The sequence below is a fragment of the Paralichthys olivaceus genome, chromosome 21 (genome assembly GCF_024713975.1).
Source record: "Paralichthys olivaceus isolate ysfri-2021 chromosome 21, ASM2471397v2, whole genome shotgun sequence".
NCBI classification, from domain to species: domain Eukaryota; kingdom Metazoa; phylum Chordata; class Actinopteri; order Pleuronectiformes; family Paralichthyidae; genus Paralichthys; species Paralichthys olivaceus.
This window is the reverse complement of record NC_091113.1, coordinates 10,537,958-10,559,174: the sequence shown is the minus strand read 5'-3', so window position 1 is coordinate 10,559,174 and position 21,217 is coordinate 10,537,958. Positions and strand designations below refer to the sequence as shown.

The following is a 21,217-nucleotide window of genomic DNA, read 5'->3' as shown; positions in this document are numbered from 1 at the left end:
GCGTGTGGATTTTACTCAAATACGCAAACTATAAATATCTAAACAACAATAACACTCAGTAGAGCATATTCCTACGTCATGGCTCAACATTCCCCTTAAATTCATCAAGTCGCACTAATTTACTGTTACTCACATGCAGATGTCAGTTCTCAAAAAGGCCTTATTCTTTTTTCCCCATCAAGATTCATGTATTAACCCCTGAGAGCTGTTGAACATGTTAAAAAAAAAGCTTTGCAACGTTAAAGAAAGCGCCAAGTTTTACAGAAATCTGTTAAGTAGTTTTTGCGTAATCCTGGTGAATAACAAACAAAAGCAACCAACCAGCAAACAAACTAAAGGAGAGGGATGAAATCAACCCCTCTTTAGCAGAGGAGCTAAAATCACGTTGGAGTGATAACAGAATCAAAAAAAAGGCTTGAAGCTGTGTCAACACTAGCTGAGGGAGGAGGAGGTATCCAAAGTGTGAATAGAACTTTTCTGATTATTAAAGTGATGAGAACAGATGAAAAACACTGACAGAAGTGTGACACTGTCCCAGTGATAAGAGACACACCGTCATTCAAACATCAACGCCTGAGTTTACCCAGCGTTCTTAACTAAAAAGGAAACTCAGGAGGATTCATGCAAAATGTTTTAAGTGCACCTGTCCTCCTTTGCAGATGTGGAAGGAGAAACATCGAACATCCGTGTGTCTGTGTGTGTGTGTGTGTGTGCGTGGCACCAGCAGCCTAGCATCATTACACTTAACTATACTCATTTCTCATCAGTATTCATAAACACTAACCTGCAGCATAAAAAAACACAAAAAATAAAATTTCAAAAATAAGAAATGACTCAACACACAAAATAATCGATTCATTAAAAAACTGTATTTTAAAACCTCACACAAAAGAAAACACCTAATTCAATTAAATAAAAACCTCTGTGGCACAAAGCTTCTCCACATCTATTTCACAAAAAAACATTTGACAAAAAAAATATTTATGGAACAATGAAATTACAGTATGTACCAGATCCGAGGCCCTCAGAGGCCCCGCACCTCCCACAGCAGGATCTCATTATAAGCCACAGTGAAAAAAAGAGTCCCAGTGGGGGAGAAGTGACACGTGTGCAGTGAGTCACTGTGCTGCAGGAAGTCCTGAAATCTGCCGCTGCTCGACTTGATTAACTTCAACACCCGCTCTGGTAAGAGGTAAAACACAGAGTGAGAAATGTGTTAAACGTGTGCTTCAAACTTAAATTACACTTTGATTTAAAATACAGGTTTACCTTTTGATCCCACAGCTATGAGCTGAGACTTAGAGGAGAGACCGCAGCATGTGGCCCAGTGGGGCAGAGCAATCTTTTTTATTATCTGTATAAAAAAAGAAAAAGAAATTGTATGATATTACAAGCAATTTTCTCTGTGCACGTACAGAAATAAAACAACATAATGAAAGAGCAGTGAAGCAGGGGGAGCTGTGGTACCTGTTTTTTAGTCAGGCTGTAGAAGGACAACTCTTTCTCTACTCCGTAGCCTGTGTAGACCACCAGGTCAGGGTCTGTTGGGCAGAAGGCAGCCAGGCTGGGAGGTGGGCTGCCATCCTGCAGCACAAAATGTTTATAGATATATAAAAAATACCTAATGGTAAAAGATGGACTGAGCTAAATGTTCTAGTGAACATATTTTAAAACAGGACAAAAAGATACTGTATGTCAATAACAAATAAAAAACAGACAGAATAATAAAAGGCTAAGGGAAGTATTGAATGCATATGTGTGTTAGCTGTGTATTAGTAGCATTTCCATGGTATAGACTATGAAACAGAGCTAAAAATCCAGTATGTTGTACACATGGACAGACATTTCAATTCATTACCGTGCACCACCAGTTAGAATACAGACAGTACCTCCAAAAAGGCCGGAGCAGGAAACGTCAGCCAGTCTAGGAGATCACACTTGTCCTTCAACCAATCGGCAGCCCACACACTGACACGTCTGTCAGCACTGGCAGTCAACCACATCTCGTTTCCTTCCAGTCCGAAATTCTTACACTGGAGATGAAAAGATAAAAATGTCTTCAAAGACGTTCCGATGAAACAAAATGTGATTAAGTGCCACAAGAAGAATTTCAGAGAGCATTTTCTTTTTCTTGCTCTTAAACAGTGTCACATGTGGAGAGCTGATGAAATAAAATATCTGTTAACTCTTTTGTTTAAATAACAGTTTATCAATTTAGAACATTAAAAAGAGAGGTGGATTTGAAAAGATTGTTTCAACAAACGTATTTACTGCCTCTGATATAGACACTCAGGCTGTTTTACGATTCTGTCTAAGTATAAAAGTTCTCAGTAAACAATGGAAAAAGATTCCCCGTGGCTTTTCAGAGTGCACCATTTCTAACAGACTTATATCTCACTTATAACATGTACACTTGTTAAAGTAATGATGGTTGAATTATAAATGTCATTGCTGCCACTTTCTCTTACTAAATTACTGCCTGAAGTCTTTGTTCAAGGATTTCTGCTGCACCTTGTTCAGTTGCTAGTGTGCCATCATATCAAGCTGAGATAAAGCTCTGTTCTCTGAACCAATGACTCACTGAGCTGGCCTCTTCATTCACACACTGGATGGTGGTAATCTGAGCTCCTCTGTGGTCCCTGATGACCTGGATAGTCGCTCCATTCACTGGGCTGCTGACAGCTACGAGACCATTCTTCCCCCCTGAAAGGATCACATGACCTGTCGGGGTCCAAAAACAGATACTGGATGAAACGTAGCAGCTTTGATGGAACATGACACTTCACTCTCAGTACATGGACTTGATCATAGGTCTTTAAACTTGAAGGAAGATTCTTAAGACTACTTAATTTTGTTTTGACCATTTCTTTGATTTTCTATAAGGCTACAGCCAGACTAACAAACCTTATACCAGGTTCAGACTTTTCTATTAACAACTTTTTTTATAAACCTTCTACAACAACGTAGCATTTGATAATTGCTTGAATGTACATTTATATCTTTTACTTTTACTCAGGTGTGTTAGTAGGGACAGTTTATTTCTGATACAGAGCTGAAAAGCTCGTCTGGACAGAGATGTTTCTGTTCTAAAACACTCATTTAAACAAAGACATATTAATGTGAATGTAGCATTGGTGTTTGACCTTAGAACAATAACCTTTTGAATCAGAACAGTTCATGGCTCTTCTCTGGAGGGTGCTTAAAGCCATGAAGTAGTAAAGAAGTAGCCGGGACAGGGACGACCAAAGGAAAGTCTTGATCTGAGTAATAACAGCAGATGAAAGATTTCTGCACTGCTCTCTCACCACTAGCCGAGTACTGGATGGCAGTGACGGCCACGTGATGGGGATGCAGCTTCATCTCCATCTCTGAGGAGGCAAGTCGGAAGATCCTCAGGGTCCCGTCACTGTATCCCGCAGCCACACATGCACTGTCCTCACTGGGAGAGGGGCTCCAGCACACACAGCCACAGGCCTGACAGAGAAACAGAGAAAAGCAGTTGTGTGGTGAATGTGATTATTGTGCACAGTGGGTATGATTCCCCGTTTGCATAACATTCCTTGAATGTAATAAGCGTAATTACTTGGAGGATTGCTGATCATTTTGAATTTTTTAACTTAAAAAGACAAAAGCATAAATAGATTTCACCACATATTTTGCTATGGAGCAAAAACACCAGGAGACCAACAATTAGTTTAATCATGTAATTAGAATCCCTAAAAAATTATTTCTGATTTCCCTCATATTTACAGCAGATATCCAGTTTGAAATCTCAAGTGTTCCTTCAGTTTATACTAGACCCACCTGTAGGATATTTTCTAAATGTATCCTCTCACCTGGTTGAGCACCTGGAACTGCACCATCAGTTCATTGCTGAGTGCCGACCACACCCTCACGCTGCCGTCCTCACTGCAGGTGGCGAAGTGGTTTTCGTCAGAGCTGAACACGACATCATTCACCTGGACAGCAGCAAAACGGAGAAACACAAAGACTGTGACGTCACCATGTCTGAGTGCTGTTACAATCACGAGGAAAATCTAATCGTGCTTCAGAAACATCAGAAACTCGACTGATGCTTCTGAAGAACAGAATTATTCAGACGTCGTGTCATTTTCATCCTTCTCTTCTGAGATTTTCCTGAAAGTGGCTGCACTTTCCTGATACATTCAGAATTATGCTTTTCACTTTTTAGTAAAAAAAAAAATCTTCATCTCTTGCCCAAATCAACAAACACCACAACAAGAAACTGTTGCCATGATAACAAATGTCAAATAATCCAAAACCTTTGACGGGTATATTAATAAAAAACTAAAATTCTAAATGTTTAATCTCACAGAATTTATAATTACCACACCAGTGAGGGTGATGAATTAAACAATACAAAAGATTTAAAAACATCAAAATTGGGCAGTCAATAATAACGATAAGAACAAAGAGCAAAAACACATTTAATTGACCTGAGGGGAAAAACACAGCGTTTCTCTAGAAATAATAAGTTTTATGACTTTCCAAGCACAAGACACTTATTTTTTCTTATTTGAAGTAAAACTAGAGACAACATGAAATCGTACATTTGTAATTAAATAGATGTTTATTGTGTCGGTAGCTTCACCATCAATTGGGTGGAATTGCATCAGTAATCTTAATTGCATCCCTACATTTTTCTTTAGTTTCTGGTTGTAAGATCTTGTTTTGTTTGGTCACAGTGACCTTAACCTCCAAAATAGTTTTGGAGAGATTCTTTTAAGGTTGTCTGTGTGATGGGATTCACAAACAGACAGTCTTGATGGAACACCTGAAAACATATTGCCAGGCTGACACTGTCACAGAGGCATACAAATATAAAGCTTCTTTTTCAAAATGAGGATGACAATATATGGCATTAATATTTCAGCCAGACAGGGTGCGGTAAACAAGATTTAGTTCAGGACGTGACATTTGGTGAAATCTTTTCAGGACAAACAGTGAATAGGTATTGATGCATTTCACTGTCACGACTGTAGCTTCTGACAGACATAGAACTTGTGTTAGCACGTCCTTGGGCAGATGTGATTTAATATATTGTATAAGTTCTACGTTTAAACCTTTACTCCATCCCTTCCTGGAGACACAAGATTTGGATGTGGTTATTTTTCATTTGTCAGGGCTGGTGACAGAGCAGTGGTACCTTGGTCTTGTGCCCGCTGACCAGCCGGATGCTGCTGTTATCGGACCAGTTGATGTACCAGAGGGTTCCGGCTGTGGTTCCAACAATGCCCATGTCCATTGTGTTATCAAATGCTGCACTGACTGTCGTCCCGTCCAGCATTACCTCTTGCGCCAACACCACAGTGGTCCCTCTAAAGGAAAGACACAGGTGACCACAAACGCTGCGCCCACTGAAACTAATGGAGACTTGAGGACGTATTCTCATTCAACCAAAATGTTTGCTTCTTTTCAAACACGGCAGAAATCTTACTGCAAAGAAAGTTCCAGTTGGCATTCATCCAAAATTACACATTTGTATAATTATGCCTTAGAATTAATTATAATCCACATACTGAGCTCAGCGTCTTTTGAAAATAACTTTCATATCCCACAGTTTGTTCACGATTCAACATTTTTAACCTGTCATCATTAGATCTTATATAGAACCTCTTAATAAGAGTGCAGTGTAGCTGAACCTTCAAACTCCTTCATCTCTCAATATCCGTCAACTTAATGTCAAGATGAACAAAATGACATTTAATGAGAAAAGGAAACATTTTTGAAACTGTTACTGGTGTTTACACATAATAACATAGGGTGACAAAATCCCAGTATATTAGCCTCAGTTGGAATCAACAGTCAAGAGTTGGCAATGTTGTGGTATCAGCCAAACTCTGAACTTACCCCAGAGGCATAAATATAGATCTGCTGTCAGATAGTGACAGGTTATTTTGTTTCCTGACAAACGTAGGTTCAAATTCAAATCGATTGTTACTGTTGAAAGGAGAGGAAGCCTTTTGTCAGGTGAACCCACAAAGGCCCCTATTCGCCACCAAAAACATTTTGCGTGTATATGACCGAAGACTGGCAGCTACTACTTTCAGAAACTGTCTTTTATGTTATCCAGTATATTTCCTTTAAATTGTTTATTTCTGCTGTACTTCTTCCTCTCTATTGTTAGAGATGCATGGGAGGTGAACAGTTATACTTCCTACAAATCTTTGATGGAGAGAAACGATACAATCATGATGCAGAATGGTCCATGCATCTACAGTATCAAAATACAGAATTTGTTCTGTGCTATTTATTGCAATATCTGTACGTTAACTGTTTTAACACTTAGCACTGGTGCTACAGAGGTTGATAGTTTTGTAGCACATGTAAACATCTGTATCTATAGTCTGTAAAAACAACCACAGGTAGTGCAGTTTATCACTTTAACAGGTATGTGACAAGCAAAATACAGCTTCATTTTCTTTCATTAAAGTTAATTTACCAAATTGTAATGTCTCTGTCTGATCTATCTGCCTAGCTCCACATGCAGGAGAAACGTGGATTATTCGGTACTAAAAGCAATTTATCGTTTCACCTCACACATGCAAGAAAGAACACAAACCCACACATTACATGTCTTTTTACCTGATGACTATGTTCTTTGAAGTTCTCATAATTTTAGAGAAATTGAAATTAATAAACACTGTGTTTCTCTTGGTACACAGACTCAAGAATGAATAAACATATACATCACATGTGAAGAGGCTGCTGTCAAGATAAAACATACGTATAAATAGATACACACCTATCCTCCACACTGCAGACTTTTTCCTGGGGCTGCAGGCTCTCAATAGCTTCGACCTCCCACAGTCGGAACCAGCGGGTGTTGCTGCCCGTCAATAGACGGTTCCCTCGACATAACAGCACTCCTGCACCAAGAAACCACATCAATCTCATTACCACTGCAGACTCATTTACCAAGTGGAATAAAAAGCATTTATACAATTTAATACAAGAAACTAGAAGAGAATTATGCTGTTGTGTATTTTTTGGGAAGTTCAGCGAAAAAAATTCTGTTATCTTAACTAGATGGTCAGAATGTATTATAAATTTGTACCAATCTCTCCCTCATCAGCTTCCCAGGTCATTAAGCAAAGCTGTGTGTTCACATCCCAGACGCAAACTTGTCCTCGGTTAGTGGCAGTGAACAGAAAAGAGTCTGTGTGGTAGCACAGAGCAGTCAGCTCAACATCACCGACCTCCGCTGGTGCTTTCACCTTCTGGACCTACAAGAGTGAAGGACAGGTCAATCTTTATGCACCAGGGTACCTACAAGTAAAATAATTACCCATAAGTACACACTAGATATGCAGTTGAAATTATACAGTATTTCCTGAATAACAATGTCTGTTTTACCTGGAGGTCAACATCCAGGCCATGAGTGTTGAGGAGGCAGAAGTAAATCCCCTGGCTGCCCACACAGGCCAGCTGGCTGGCTGCAGAGGGGCTGAAGGCTGCATCATGGATTGGCCCCGACATGCTCACACTGGACAGCAGCTGGAAGGTCTTGGTGCTCCACAGAGCCAGCTCTGGCTCAGAGAAGTCTCCTATGGGGAATTGGGAAGAAACCTATAGTAGTAAAAGTAGCAACATTTGTTAAGTCATTATACCAAGAGTTTAAATTCATTTTTACTGACCGACAGAGAGAAAGAAGCGATCGTCCCTGGAAAAACAAAGACTTTGCACCGCCCCTCTGTGGTAGGAGATGTTTTTTTGACTAGTTCCATTCTGCACATCCCAAATGCAGATGAGGCTCCTGCTGCCGTTACTGCCGCCAGCTGCTGATGCAATTTTCTACAAGGTGCAAAGCATTATTCCATAAAACGCAAAGCAAGCTTGATTTGTGTAGACAAGCTTTCTCTGTGGTCTGAGCTGCGTGACTTTAGGTTCACAGAATCCCCAAACTCAGTGTTAAAAACAAACAAAAACTCCAGCAACCACATGAATCACACGAAATCACATCATTTAACTGGGTCCTCATGCTAAAGAAGTGGACTGCTTCATAATCCTGGAGTTCTTGCTTGTCAAGAACCTTGAGTCTGAATAGTTTTTGAGATGATAAACACACTTGGTGTGCAGTGATGGACAAAGATTATATTCTGCGAAACCCGTTCATTCTTTGGCCATTGACAGTTCTTTGTCTTGATTTTTATAATTTATTGTCACAGGTCATTCATGATTCATGTAAATATTTATGAGCATCAGAAATGTTAAATAAATTAGCAGACAATTTGCATTCCAGATTAAAACATACAAAATTAAAAATAGTAGGTTAAAACCAAAAAGGCAGGTATATATATCTTTCCATTGTAACCGGTGAGTATAATCAAATGCAAACACACACTACACTCAAACAGTGTCAAAGACTTGAGTTGACATGTGGTCTTGTCATCACTGTGATGATCTATGCCAAACATACTGTGTTTTAATTCAATACAATATAGATATAACTGTAATGAAATGTACCTGTGCATCATTTGAGATCGCAAGACAAGAGATCTCCTCACTGTGGCCTTGCAAGTGTCTCTGACATCCTGTATGAAGGTGCTCCACCACCACCACGCAGCCACACGAGTATGCAAATAAACCTAGAAAAATTAATTGCAGGATAAGACAACAACCTTCACCAACTTAGCTTTATGATTTTTTTAAATTTTAATTTGACTTTTCAGTTGAAGTTTATTTAGTGAATAACAATATGATAATAACCTTGGTCAGGGCTCCACACCATGTTGCCACGCCCATTGCCATTGTAGCCAATCACTGCTTTCAGCTTGATGCCCTCCTCTCCTGGCATGGGAGCCACAGCAGCCTGAATCAGAGAAAACAGTCAGACTGGAGAGCAAGAATTTCAATGCACTCTGTGACTACAGTTCATTATAATACAAAGTGTTCTTTACCTGATCAACAGTGGAGGGCTTGAAACGTGGGATAAAGTGCCTGTAACAATCTGGGCGTACTGGCTTCTTCCCTTTTGACTGAACTTAATAACAAAACAGCATAAATACAATTAAAAAACGAGATAATGCTATGAAGACGTACAACAGCAGAAGAAAAGAGTCAGTTCGCTGCAAATATGAAATAGTGCAGTGGAGCACTTACTAGTGTCATTATGGCTGCTATTGAGGGAAGGTGTGTTGACCAACTCTGTAACTTTGAGGAAGGATGTGGCAGATCTGGGGTCAGATGACGGACCTGAACAAGTGGCTGGGCCTGGAATAGTTGTGATGGTTGGGGTCTCTTCACAAAGAGACAAGGAGCCAAAAGCTGCAGGAGAGAGAAACTACAATGAATTCAATTCAATTTTATATATAAAGCGCCCAATCATAATATACATTATCTCAAGGCACTTTACATAGACAGTCAAGACCTTAAAATCTTATTTAAAATAGAGAAACCCAACAGTTCTCACAGTCGTACACTTCCACCAATCAGTCAAGCTTCAGGAAATACGGACCCATAATCCTTATAATCAATGTCCCTGCATCCACTGAACATTGTCCATTGTAGCCATTAGCAACAAACACATTCTGAGTCAAAGTGTGCCACATAAATCTTGGTGTTGCTAAGCAACTATTGTGGTTTGGCTTTAAAGGCTGAGATACTGAGGTTTACATCAGTGAGACCATTAAAATGTTGTGCTTAAAATATGCTTGTGTCTCTGTATTTTAAAGAGACACTCCTGATCATTTTTTAGGCAGATCTGACAGAAATCAGCTGGGAGGCTCAGAAAGTTGTATATTTTTGTACAGTAAACTCTTAACACTGTATTTACAGCTCATGTTCTTACAGATGAGTCTGTCCCCCATCCTGAATTGGCCGGGCTGATCATAACCATTTATCTAAAATCGGGCAAGTTTAATAGGACGTCTGTCACAGCGTCAGAACTTACCAGCCTGGTCAGCTTGGTTGGTCGTGCTGACATCCAGATGTGGAGGTGGTGAGGAAGGGAGGGGTGCTTTCTGTCGAGGCATCCCATTGGACAACTGAACTTCAGTCACTGCAACATCTGGATGAACTGTAACATGAAAACAGAAAACAAAGAAACATTGAAATTAATCAGAAGATTTGGATCAGGTACATTCTGTTTTATTCTAGCATTTAAATGACTGCAATGTTAATGTACCTGATTTAGGGGCAGAGGTGTGGTTTACTCTGGGAGGCAAACTGTGAGTGAAGACAGAGCGAATTGGAAACTTACCAATAAAACTCATGAAGCATAACACACAAGACTTTAATATCAAACAGATTATTACCTGCTGTTAGTCAAAGAGTAACCAGAATGCGCCAGGAAGTCCCACAGAAATATGGCGTCTCCCACTGAGACTACACCCATTTGGTCCGGGGTGAAGCTCACCTGGCAGATAGGCTGACTGTGGCCTATAAACATCTGATCCAGAGAAACACATGTCTAATTATTGTGAAGAAAGTTACTTTGCTATATTTAAGTATTCATAGTATTAAGCTATTTGATTAGGTTACTCTAGCTTAGCTGAAGACAACACCAGTTACCATAACAACCGAGCCAAACACCCATAACGATTTGCCCAGTAAAAGATGAACATGGCTGACGTTAGAAAAACGTGTTTGCAGTTTTTCAAGCTAACTGACAATAATACTCTGGTTCAGAAATGTGATCATTTATTCTTTTTTTTATTTGTGATGATAAAATATCTACATAGCTGAATTGTGTTCTAGACTGGAGGCAAGACCAAACAGGAAACATTTTTTTATTTTATTTTAGAGACCAGACAGTTCATCACTTTATGGAGAAAATCATCAATAGATTGATTGTAAATGATAATACTTGTTAGCTGCCTCCCTGTTATTACGACTACATGTTGAAATTGTAAATCATTGGCTGTAAAATTAAATTTGTGTCAGTGCACTTTGCATTGTGTTCAGTCACAAAGCAATCCCATTCTAATGACTCAAACTTGTAAAATACACATAGCTGCAGGAGTTACTTAATAAAATCTAAATCTCTAGAGAATGTATGGTTTACATTTTAGCCACAAATAGTAAAAGGTAAAAATGATCTAATTGGTCACTACCTGTGAGTTGAGCTGCATGTTATAATCCCACACTTTAACAGCATTGTGTCCTGCAGTCAGCAGGAATCGACTGTCCTCACTCACAGCCAAGGATGAGATCTGGTGTTTGTGAACCTTCGACATCTGTAAGGAAAACAAAAACAAACTCTGAAATATAACTGAAAATTGCATCAAATGATTGTGTATATACAACCTGTGATATCAAAACCCTTGGCCTCTTGTTACTGTTGCTGCAGACACACATTCCACATTCATCTACTCTGTGAGCTTCTTGTCTTCAGTCTCTCTGTCAGGTTATCTAATGTTCTACTGGCAGTACTGACCGTTACTAAACCTTTTTAAACACGTAAGTGTATAAGATAAAGCAGAGGAACTGCTTTATCTTATACACTTTCAACAAATAGACAAAAACCTTGCAAAAAAATTTGCACATCTGTGGTGTTACCTCTCGGAGCAGACGGCCTGTCTTAGTGCTAACCCAGAGGATTTTGTTTGCAGATGTTGCAATCAGCAGATGTTCAGTGGAGGCCAGAGAGAAGCAGACCTTCAGTGCAGAATCCAGACGAGGGCTTTCCACGTCCAAAATACTCACATCCACATGGAGCAACTGGGTATGGATGACATGTGTCAGTCGGACCCATAAGAGAAACCCACATAATGAAAGAGTGATGCTGCCTCACTACTCATGAAGTGAAATCTCATTCATTTAATTTACCAGAGCAATGCAAATGTGTGAGATACCTCATCCAGAGATCGTGCGTCAGCAATAGTGACTATGTACTCGGAGGGACCGACAAAAGCCAGACAGCTGCTGTCACTGCGCACGGTAAGAGCGTCTGGAGCACGCTCCGTGCCTCGGGCCACCACATTACCTAGGAAATCAGATACAGAGTGAATCTAACAACGGTGATAAATGTGGCATTCTGATATACCAACTATGACTCAAACTAGTAAGCTTTAGAGTAAAGTCAGTGCAAGCAATATCTCATTGTGTTGGCTAGCTAATGAAATTAAATGATGTGCCTGCATGAATGGTTTATGGTAAGATTAAGTGTAACGTATGATCTACTACAATTATCTTGAGGCATGTTTGTGTGTGCGTGCGTGTGTGTACATACATACAACTCTGATGACATTGTGCTCATCCTCAGAGGAGTTGTAAAGAGCAAGAGAGCCCTGAGAGTCAGCTGTGTACATGAACTCCCCATCTGGAGAGAAGGCAAGACCCACCACTTCACCTCTGTGATGCCTGTAATATATTAATACTGTTTGTAAACAGAAACATAAATGCTGAGAAATAAATTTCACATATTCATTTGACAGTGTGGACCATACCTGTTATCTACATCAAATGTGCCCCTTAATATCAAGGCCAACTTACTATTCTAGTCAAGTTATAGTGTATTTTAAGCATTATATACTGTGTTAATTCAGACGTACTTGTGTTCAGCCAACAGTTTAGCACTTGAGATGTCAAAGACCCTGATGACGCCCGAGCTTGAGCCACAAGAGAAGACCTGCTCACTGGGATGGAAAGCCACTGAACAGGGGCTGTCCTCAGACACAAAGTCGTAAAGCTAAACACAAGACACAAGACAGGCGTTCAGCTCAACGGTAAATAGGTCAAAGATAATGCTAATTTCTTCAGTCCAAACATATTGGAGACACTGCAGGAACTCAAATTAGTTATCAGAATAATTTAAAAGATGCTATAATCACCCAGAATCTCTACATATATGGACTGTTAATCTGTACAAAATATAATGAGAAGAATATCAGAAATATCTTGGAGAGTAATGTTAATTTAATCAGTCTTAGAGAGTAAATGAGACAATGGTGGATGGTTTTTCAAATAAAACCAGACAATATAAAATGTTTATCTCTTTCTTTTTGTATAAATCACAAACTAAATTAAAAGAGAGAATGAACAGAGCCTGACGTGGTCTTGCTTCAGCAGAGAAAGTAAAACTGAAAAAAGAATACCAATGTCTATTTTCTCTAAAGTGAGATTGTGAACAGCAAACACAGATTTGAGCCTTTTGTCTGGTTCAACAAACTGAAAGATAGTATCTCGTCAATGAAATTATGAAAAAAGAAATAGACTTGACATTGATTGACCTGCTGTAAGGTATCCATATTCCAAATGCGCACTGTGCCGTCGGAAGAGGCAGTTGTGAGATGCCGACGGATGCCGTCCACACTGAAGCCAAGCACAGCGTCCGTGTGGGACCTCATCAGTGTGTTGTACCCGTGGCTGCTCACATCAAGGAAACCCAGGATACCGTTTGAGGTGGCTGCCAGGACCTGAAGACTGTCCGATGAGACGGACACCAGGCTCACAGGTCCCTCGTGCTCTGGAAAACGATGACATGTGTTTGAGTGATTGCTCTGTATGAGGATGTGAGAGGGAACATTTCATATTTGATTATAAAGTCTGTGCACTTTGTTTATATTTTTCTATTATTTCGAATAATCCAATTCCAGCTGCTTCAAAGTAGCAGAATTCATGCTACAGAAGAGAATAATGCACCTGCTACATTCTTTGAGATGAAGTAATTGGGTAGAAAAGAAAGTTTCTACTTCATATTATTCTAGTTAAATTAGTTTAAAACCTGAGTGATATATATGTAAAGTGCATACACTGATAACTGCCGGTTTATATACATACAAATTAAATCATTCAATCATGGTGTGAAACTCTTCACTTCCAGTTCTCAGGCTCCTTTAAAACCTTCTTGGCGCGGTCATCGAGGACAGATGCAACCTTACACTAAAAAAACTGCTTTCTAAACATACATGAAGTGAGATCATCTCACACGACTGTGGAGCTGGAACTGTCCCCTACAGTTAGTATGCTGCAGTTAAATGTCATGCCTAACCCTGCTGTGCTTACCAGCCTCCAGGAAGACAGCAGAAAAATCAAGGGGCCACAGACGCAGGAAGCCGTCTTCAGAGCCAGTGGCACAGAATGACGAGGACACACTGATGCTGTTGATGGCGATGCCGGGACCTGTGACACAAAAACACACAAACTGATGTCTTCACAGGCTCTTTGCATATTACATTTTCTCTCTAACCAACCTCTGCTTCAAAATATTAAATAAACATTTTCTTGCTCCAAATGATTCAGACCCACCTTTGTTAAAAGTCAATTTGTCTCTGCGGTCTGCATGCTGCTGCAGTGCAGGCAACAGTCTCCTCACATTTCTAATAACTACTCTGCTGTAGTCCACCTCAAAGATATGGCCACTGCGACTGCTGGCAAATCTATGGGAAGATAGTCATAGCAGGAAGAGTTATCTAATTATAACAATTTCACTATATCCAGATCAAATTTATATTTCTTATAATGCTGAGTGAACTCTCATGGTTTGGTTTGAGTGACGTGTTTGCTCACTCACAGTGTTTGATCATCAGGATGATGGTTGGAGGAGATTCCCTCCTCAAAAGCCACATCGGTGAAGTCCATTGATTGTTGATTGTATTCACCCAGGTTTACTGGACAGGAGCGCAGCATCCCATTCCGCACTCGCCACAGACGAATATTGTCACGACCACACGACACCATCCTAAAAGAAGAACGCTCAGACATTTACTCTAAGAATTCTAAATAACTGACAATTCGATATGAGGCCTATTTCTGTTTTGCCCTTGCACCCGGAACGGTATCACCCTTCCCACTTTTCTACACCTTTTCTTCACTTAGAATATTTGACACAGGAGGCGAGCGTGAGAGGGGACACAAATCTGATGGGACATCTGCAGAAGTTAAACAACTCTCTGTGCAAAATCACACTGCATATTGTAGCTTTGAACTGAGCATTGGTTTTTAATTCTGTGAATAGCTGATCTGCAGTGAGCACTGTGGGAGTCAACAGACAACACAGGTGCCATTCATGAATCATATAATGCTAATGTAACATTCCTAATTTTATAATCAATAAAATAATTAGGTCTCTAGGTATTACAATCCCTGTCACAGCCTATGACTGTATCATCTTTTATTATTGTTGTCCATTTCCTCTTCATAATTTAGATAGTTCAGTTACTGATCCCTCATTTACTGAGCAGCAAGCTGGAGTGTAATGACTCATCGGCCACCACTAGACAACTACATGCTGATTCTAATAAGTAACTGAAAATGCCCTGTTATTATTATTATTATTATTATTATATGCAGACATGCACTTTTGGTGAAAAGAATCATGACATGAACACAGAAACCAGGGTACCTTGTATCATCAAAGAAGGCAACCTTCATGGTGTTAATGTCCACATCTGTGTGCGCTTTGGCTAAGATGGTCACCTCTCCACCTTTAGTGATGTTCTGAGTGTTCCACACCACCACCATCTAAGAAAAGAAGAATTAGGAATCCAAATATACACAGTCTGCTTGCAGCTTTGCTAAGCCTCAGACTTTAATAAGGAGAATAATTTATATTATTATTTGTCATTTGAAATTGCAACTAGACGAGTCAGTTAGAGTAATGAGTGATTAAAGGGGTTGCTTAGCAATTTCTCTTCTGAATATATTGATGCGCATGGCTCTGCCTACAGAGAGCAGCTTGTGCTGAATGCCTGTACACGCAAATTAGAAAATAAACTGTGGAATTTTCAAGTGGAAACATTTGCATTCATGAAGCTTACTGTTTTATTGTGGCTGTCTTTACCCACTCCACAGAGAATACTGCCACTGTATGAGAAGCTTTATCATGGAAAGAAAAGAACAAAAGAGAGAAATTGAGAGTGAGCGAGCAGCGTTTAACACATAACTGAACCAGCATGTATACGTCTCTGTGCAGTTGGTTACCTAAGAGAGGATAATGAATGAGCATGAATCCTGAATATGGCCAGACAGTTTCCTTTGTGGTAGTTCCATACTCGAACTACACTGTGATTACCAGTCTGAGCTGAGGCCAGCAGCGTCGTGTTGCCATTAAAAGCTAGGGCAGACACCTACAGAGAAAACACAAGTGTCAAAAATATTAAATGTTTTCTGTTTAATGGGTGCAAACACTTTCCAAGGCCTAGAATTAAGCAATTCCAAGAACCTTTCATAGGAGGCCATAATACACATTGTGCTGCAGGGTAGCACAACATATATACGCTCAGTTACCTTATCAGTGTGGCCAATAAAGAATCTCTGCTGGTTCGAGGAAATCTTCATAGAGACGATAATTGCATGACATGGATATACCACTGCATCCCCTAATTTGGTCCACAGAGCCTGTGGTGTAATACAGAGAAAATGTTAGACCTCTAGTCTATGACGTAGGATGAAGCCAGCCTGCTTTTTATTATAGTTTAGATCTAAATGCATACATATTTAGTAGTGGCTCCTCCAAATCCAATGATTTGATTGAGGTTGAGAATTGGATCTGGAAGCAGCTTCTAATAAAGAGAGCAGAAAAAGCAAATTCTACATTTTTAGTAATGTGCTCTTAAACAAATGGGGTTTCAAGTTGCTTCATTTCCCTTCTCATGGCTCTCATCTCTTACCTGTTGTTTAGTTTCTTTAGATGATGACAAATGAAGAATATGTGGAAGAGAACTGCAAACAAACTGGGAATAGGAAGGTTAACAGGTTTAAAAGCAGTTACAGAACTGTATGAGGTGCATTGTGATGTCATGAATTAAACTAAAAAATATGTACCAAAGAGAGAAGCATCTGGTGTTTTTTTCTTATTTCTTTTCCACTTTTACAGTCGTTTTCAGAGATAAAACCTGAAGAATAATCATAGAATTGCATCTGGATGTTTTTTGGAGTTTACCTTTCAGATATGAACAACACAGCAGGAGAGTGTCTGGGTAAGGTTTGTTTACAGCACATTGACACCGGCATCAGCCCTTATCACCAAAAGCGCTTGAATCTCGACGTCATTCCAAATTGATTTCTTCATCTGTGTCTGCTACATGTATGTCATCTTTATTTAATGATGGGACATCTGTATTTTTTTTGTTTGTTGTTTTTAACAGGAGGCTGGCAGGAAAAACTCAGAAGAATGTCCACAGCAACTGACTTAGGCATTTGCTTTCCCAAATACAGCCCCTCCAGCTAATTTCAGGAGATTATCCTCAGTTCAATGCATGTCTGAGAGCATCCTAAGTGTAATTGAATGTACAGTCTAGTTCATATGAAGCTTCACCTCTTCTTCACTTTCCTCCCCGTATTTGCTGAAGGCGTCCTCAGGGTGCACAAACACATGGACTTCACCGTCATCAGGATCACGGGGTGGCCTGGATGTGAGCTGGTGTGGATTGAAGCATGCAGAATCCTGCTGCTGCTGGTTATCATTATGGCAAAGCCAGTCAGGAGAGGAGACTATACCCAGTTCAGGTATGTTAGTCACCAGGGGGGCTCGATCTATCGGCAGCTGAGGAGACAGGAGGAAAAAAATGAAAATTAAACACAAAAGCATCCAATAAAAAATTATTAAAATCGAAATATACCATTAACAGAAGAAAATCAAGCTGGGTGAATACACAGAGGCTTGATGAAAGCTTGTAAATGTTATCTTACTGATTTTGGGGTGGTGAGCTGCTGAATGAGGGACACGCGGTCCTGAACTGGTTTGCTGAGGGTGACACCGCGAGATCTCTCACCTCTTATAGGGCTTATTTGGCTGGAGACATAACCTGTGAAAAGTGGGGGAGTGAATGTCAGCCATCCATAATACTGTGCATGCCTATTAGGAAAAGTAAGAACTGAGTGGGTTAATAAAAGATGTATAAGAACTGTATAAAAAATGTATTTGGTTTGTAAGTATCGTTGTTCTAAAAGCTACAGTGGCTCTAATTTATTTTAATGAATGAATAACAAAAATGATTTCAGAAGAAAGAGTATAATGAAATGAATGATAACAACATTATTTATCTCTGGTGCAGAGTAAAGTGAAAAATAATTTGAAATTCAAGAAAAACAAGAAAAAAAACATGACGAAAAACAGATGTTTTAAGGAGAATCTTAAAAAGCAAAAGGAATCAGATGTAAAGAGCATCGCACACGGGGGCAGAAACATCTTTAAATACCATATGATGAGAGTGATGTGCAGTGTGACATTTCATGACTTACTACTTGGATTGCCTTTTTGAATGGAGTCAAAGGGCAACTTTGTTCCCTCTGAGGGAAACCTGTTGTGGTAGGAGAAAAGAAGAGAGTTCATGGCAGTACACTGCAATAAAGCAGGACATTGTGGTCTTCTTTCATTTGGAAAAGTAGACTGTCATCAGCTCTGAGACAAGGCTGATTGTGATAACTTTGGTGAGGTAACCGTACTTGATATGGTCGTAAAGGTCATGCCAGGAGCCGCCCTTGGGCACAGGGAATGACATGTCTCGAGGCACTGGACCTGTTCCCTGAGAGGAGGCCAGTCCAATCAGCTTGGCTTCACTGAAGGAAACTCCTATTGAGAGAGAAAAGGACAAAGAGATGAGAACTGAAAAAATTTCATGCATGAACAAAGAGGAGACTGTGCCTCATTAATTTTTTTTAATTCTCTTATTATTCACACAACATCACCTCAAACTAGTAGAAACCCAATGGTGACATTCACAGGAGATAAGGTGTGAATATAAAGCACAAGATAAAAAAATTAAAATTAAAATTAAAGCCACCTGGATCTAGCAGCAGGTCACTGGTGAACATGTTTTTCACTGCCAAGTTGGCACAAAGCTTGATGCTCTTCACGTGTCTGTAGCAGCAGTTAACATAGAAGGAGAGTGTGTGCTGCAGATCCAGCATCAGGCAGGTCCAACGCACTGAAGTGGGTGCTGGGCCCACGAAACCTGGAGCACATAAACATAGGGATAAGTTACATTATGTAGAAAAGTACAGTGGACTCTTAGGGTGATTAATGAAATAAATTGAAATGTTTATGGCCATAAGAGTATTGGTGCATGTGTGTTTTACCATGTCTTGCAGATTTGGATGTGCTCTCATACACTGAATCCTTCGCAGCTCCACACAGGAAAGGAAACTGGAGCCAGGTAGCTGTGGACTTGAACTCTTTGAACATATTTGAAAAGGTGATACGCACAACCTGGCCCTCCTACGTGTCACAGCAGGGAGAGCGTGAGAGAAATATAAAGAAAGCTAATGAGGCAGAGCTGGGGATCCCTGCATTTCAAATTAAGTAAACTCATATGACTGTTTATGCAATCTTACAGTTATTAAACCACAGGCCATTTATATAGCTGCTTTCACACATAGACTAGAGACCAGTTAAAATAACAGGGCCAACTGAATTGAAAATTTGCGTTCGCGCATACTGAAATACTGAAATAGAATTTCAGGAAAATGTCCGAACTTCAGTGAAGGCCTGAAAACAGCTATACAGTGTACACATGCACAGATTCTTCCAATAAAATAAATACCTCTACAGCAACATCCAGGTGGACTACAAAGTATTTTCCAGGAGTGGGTCTGAACAGAAGGTAGAAGTAGCGCCCAACCAGCCCCAGAGACTGGTTGGTGTTTTTGGGTACCAGGATGTAACTGTTGGCAGGAACAGGACCCCTGATTCTGAAAACTGAGCATTTCAGCGTCTTGTCCTAGAGGGTGTAATGGAGATATTTATGGTATATGAAGTTAGTTCATTCAAGTCATAATCCACCCAATATTATTTTTTGGTGAAACAAACTCCCACCCTGCTGAGATTTGAAAGTTGGAAATGACTGAGACTAAAGCAGTTTGTGGCTCTGAAGTGCAAATCACAATGACAAAGGAGAAAACACAACATCAATAACTTCTGACGGAAAATAGAGTTAGCTGCTGTCTGCAAGGATCAGGTGAAGTTGTTGTGTTTTGTCATTATGTTTTGCTGATGAGCTATTTGTTCAGTTGCTGTGTATTTATTTGGCTGTTGCGTTTTGTGATTTGCTGTTGTGCTTTTCTTATTTGTCGTTGTTTTGTGATTCATTGTGTTTTGAGATATGCTGTTGTGCTTTTTGTTTTTATTGCTGTTTTGTGTTTTGTTGTTGTGTATTGTGGTTTGCTGTTATTCCCATTTGTTGTCATGATCTGCACTTCAGAGCCACTGAAGAGGACACTACTGCAATCAATGACATTTAAACACAGAAACAGACAAAACCCTTGAATGCTACATGGGTGTTGAGTCTTTAGAAGGTAGTTTACAGTGCAAGTATAACTTTAAATAACACGACTGTAGAGAGTGGCACAAAGTTACCATGTATGTTGTCACATCCCCCTCTTTGGCAGATCTCTTCCAGTCTTCAACTCGGACATGTTTGAATATGTTGACATAAGGATGCTGCCAACCTGCAGAGTCACAACAAGCTTCAGCGACAGTGAGCAACAAGTGAAACACTACAGAATAAACTCGTCTCCCACGTTACAGGCTCCCCTCTCACAGTCTGTGCGGGTGGATCTGATGGCTTTAAGGACGAACTTTAAAATCCACTCTACCTTTGGAGGCCATTGATAGCGACAGCAGGTAAACCCACTTGTTGACGTCTGCCGGGCAGGTTAAAATCCACAGATGGTAGCTAGCAAACACTTGACTGACCGGAAACGCTCGCTCTCATTACCGCAGACGTTAAAACAACATGAAAACACTGGTTTTGCATCGTCACGGGACGTGAGAACGTCTCCGTTTCTCCCCGACACCGAGTAAAGTAGATTAACTTTGACGTCCAGCTTCAGTCGTATTCTTCCCGCTCCAGCCTCCGCCGTTGCTAACGACAGCACGTTGCTTATGACGTCAGCGCGTTTCGACCCCTGGAGTTCTGGGTAATGGAGTAAACAGGCGCAGAACCACTTAAAGGTCCAGTGTGTAAGATTTAGGAGAAAGGACATTTAATGTAGAATAATCCTCCTGATGTTTTCACTAGTTCGTTTCATCTAAATTGTCTGAATTGTAGTTTTCATTACCGCAGAAAAGGCCCTTTATATTTAAACACTTTATATTTACATGGAGGGGGGGGCATGTTTTTTACAGTAGTCCAGACTGGACAAACTAAACACCTTTTGAGTTTTTATGACAGCTAAAGGCTACCACAGGTTCTTTTTCATGTTTGGAAGGGGAGGGTGAGGTGTGTTCAGCTGCAACATGACAGTTCAACACTCGATATCACTAAATTCTACAAACTGTACCTTTAAAACAAAGAAACTGCTGCATTTTGGA

The 21,217-nt window shown here is 40.0% G+C and overlaps 1 protein-coding gene across 3 annotated transcripts; it reads right to left on the bottom strand.

Annotated features, from left to right (window-relative positions):
• Positions 1 to 849: 849 nt before the first annotated feature.
• Positions 850 to 20,790, bottom strand: wdr90 (WD repeat domain 90). Of its 3 annotated transcripts, none has more exons than XM_020083553.2 (43): positions 20,500 to 20,790; positions 20,261 to 20,352; positions 19,449 to 19,625; positions 18,985 to 19,123; positions 18,690 to 18,860; positions 18,352 to 18,478; positions 18,148 to 18,206; positions 17,596 to 17,711; positions 17,222 to 17,449; positions 16,575 to 16,637; positions 16,398 to 16,466; positions 16,192 to 16,302; positions 15,886 to 16,031; positions 15,723 to 15,780; positions 15,308 to 15,426; positions 14,477 to 14,644; positions 14,212 to 14,342; positions 13,969 to 14,085; positions 13,194 to 13,429; positions 12,516 to 12,652; positions 12,194 to 12,324; positions 11,817 to 11,947; positions 11,521 to 11,682; positions 11,076 to 11,198; positions 10,278 to 10,411; positions 10,148 to 10,188; positions 9,914 to 10,039; positions 9,124 to 9,288; positions 8,922 to 9,004; positions 8,731 to 8,833; positions 8,488 to 8,609; positions 7,659 to 7,815; positions 7,378 to 7,568; positions 7,079 to 7,247; positions 6,767 to 6,890; positions 5,168 to 5,339; positions 3,837 to 3,959; positions 3,306 to 3,474; positions 2,582 to 2,721; positions 1,890 to 2,033; positions 1,468 to 1,584; positions 1,270 to 1,354; positions 850 to 1,182 (listed from the first exon to the last, which is right to left on the bottom strand). In XM_020083553.2, exons 1-43 carry the CDS (start codon positions 20,510 to 20,512, stop codon positions 1,025 to 1,027), a joined length of 5,547 nt encoding a protein of 1,848 aa, XP_019939112.2. In that variant the 5' UTR covers positions 20,513 to 20,790; the 3' UTR covers positions 850 to 1,024. The 3 variants fall into 3 exon arrangements, with proteins under 3 accessions (XP_019939112.2, XP_069373880.1, XP_069373881.1); XM_069517779.1 differs by having other exon boundaries at positions 1,890 to 2,027; XM_069517780.1 differs by lacking the exons at positions 17,222 to 17,449; positions 17,596 to 17,711; positions 18,148 to 18,206; ... (4 more) ...; positions 20,261 to 20,352; positions 20,500 to 20,790 and adding an exon at positions 16,729 to 16,798.
• Between the last annotated feature and the right edge of the window lie 427 nt (positions 20,791 to 21,217).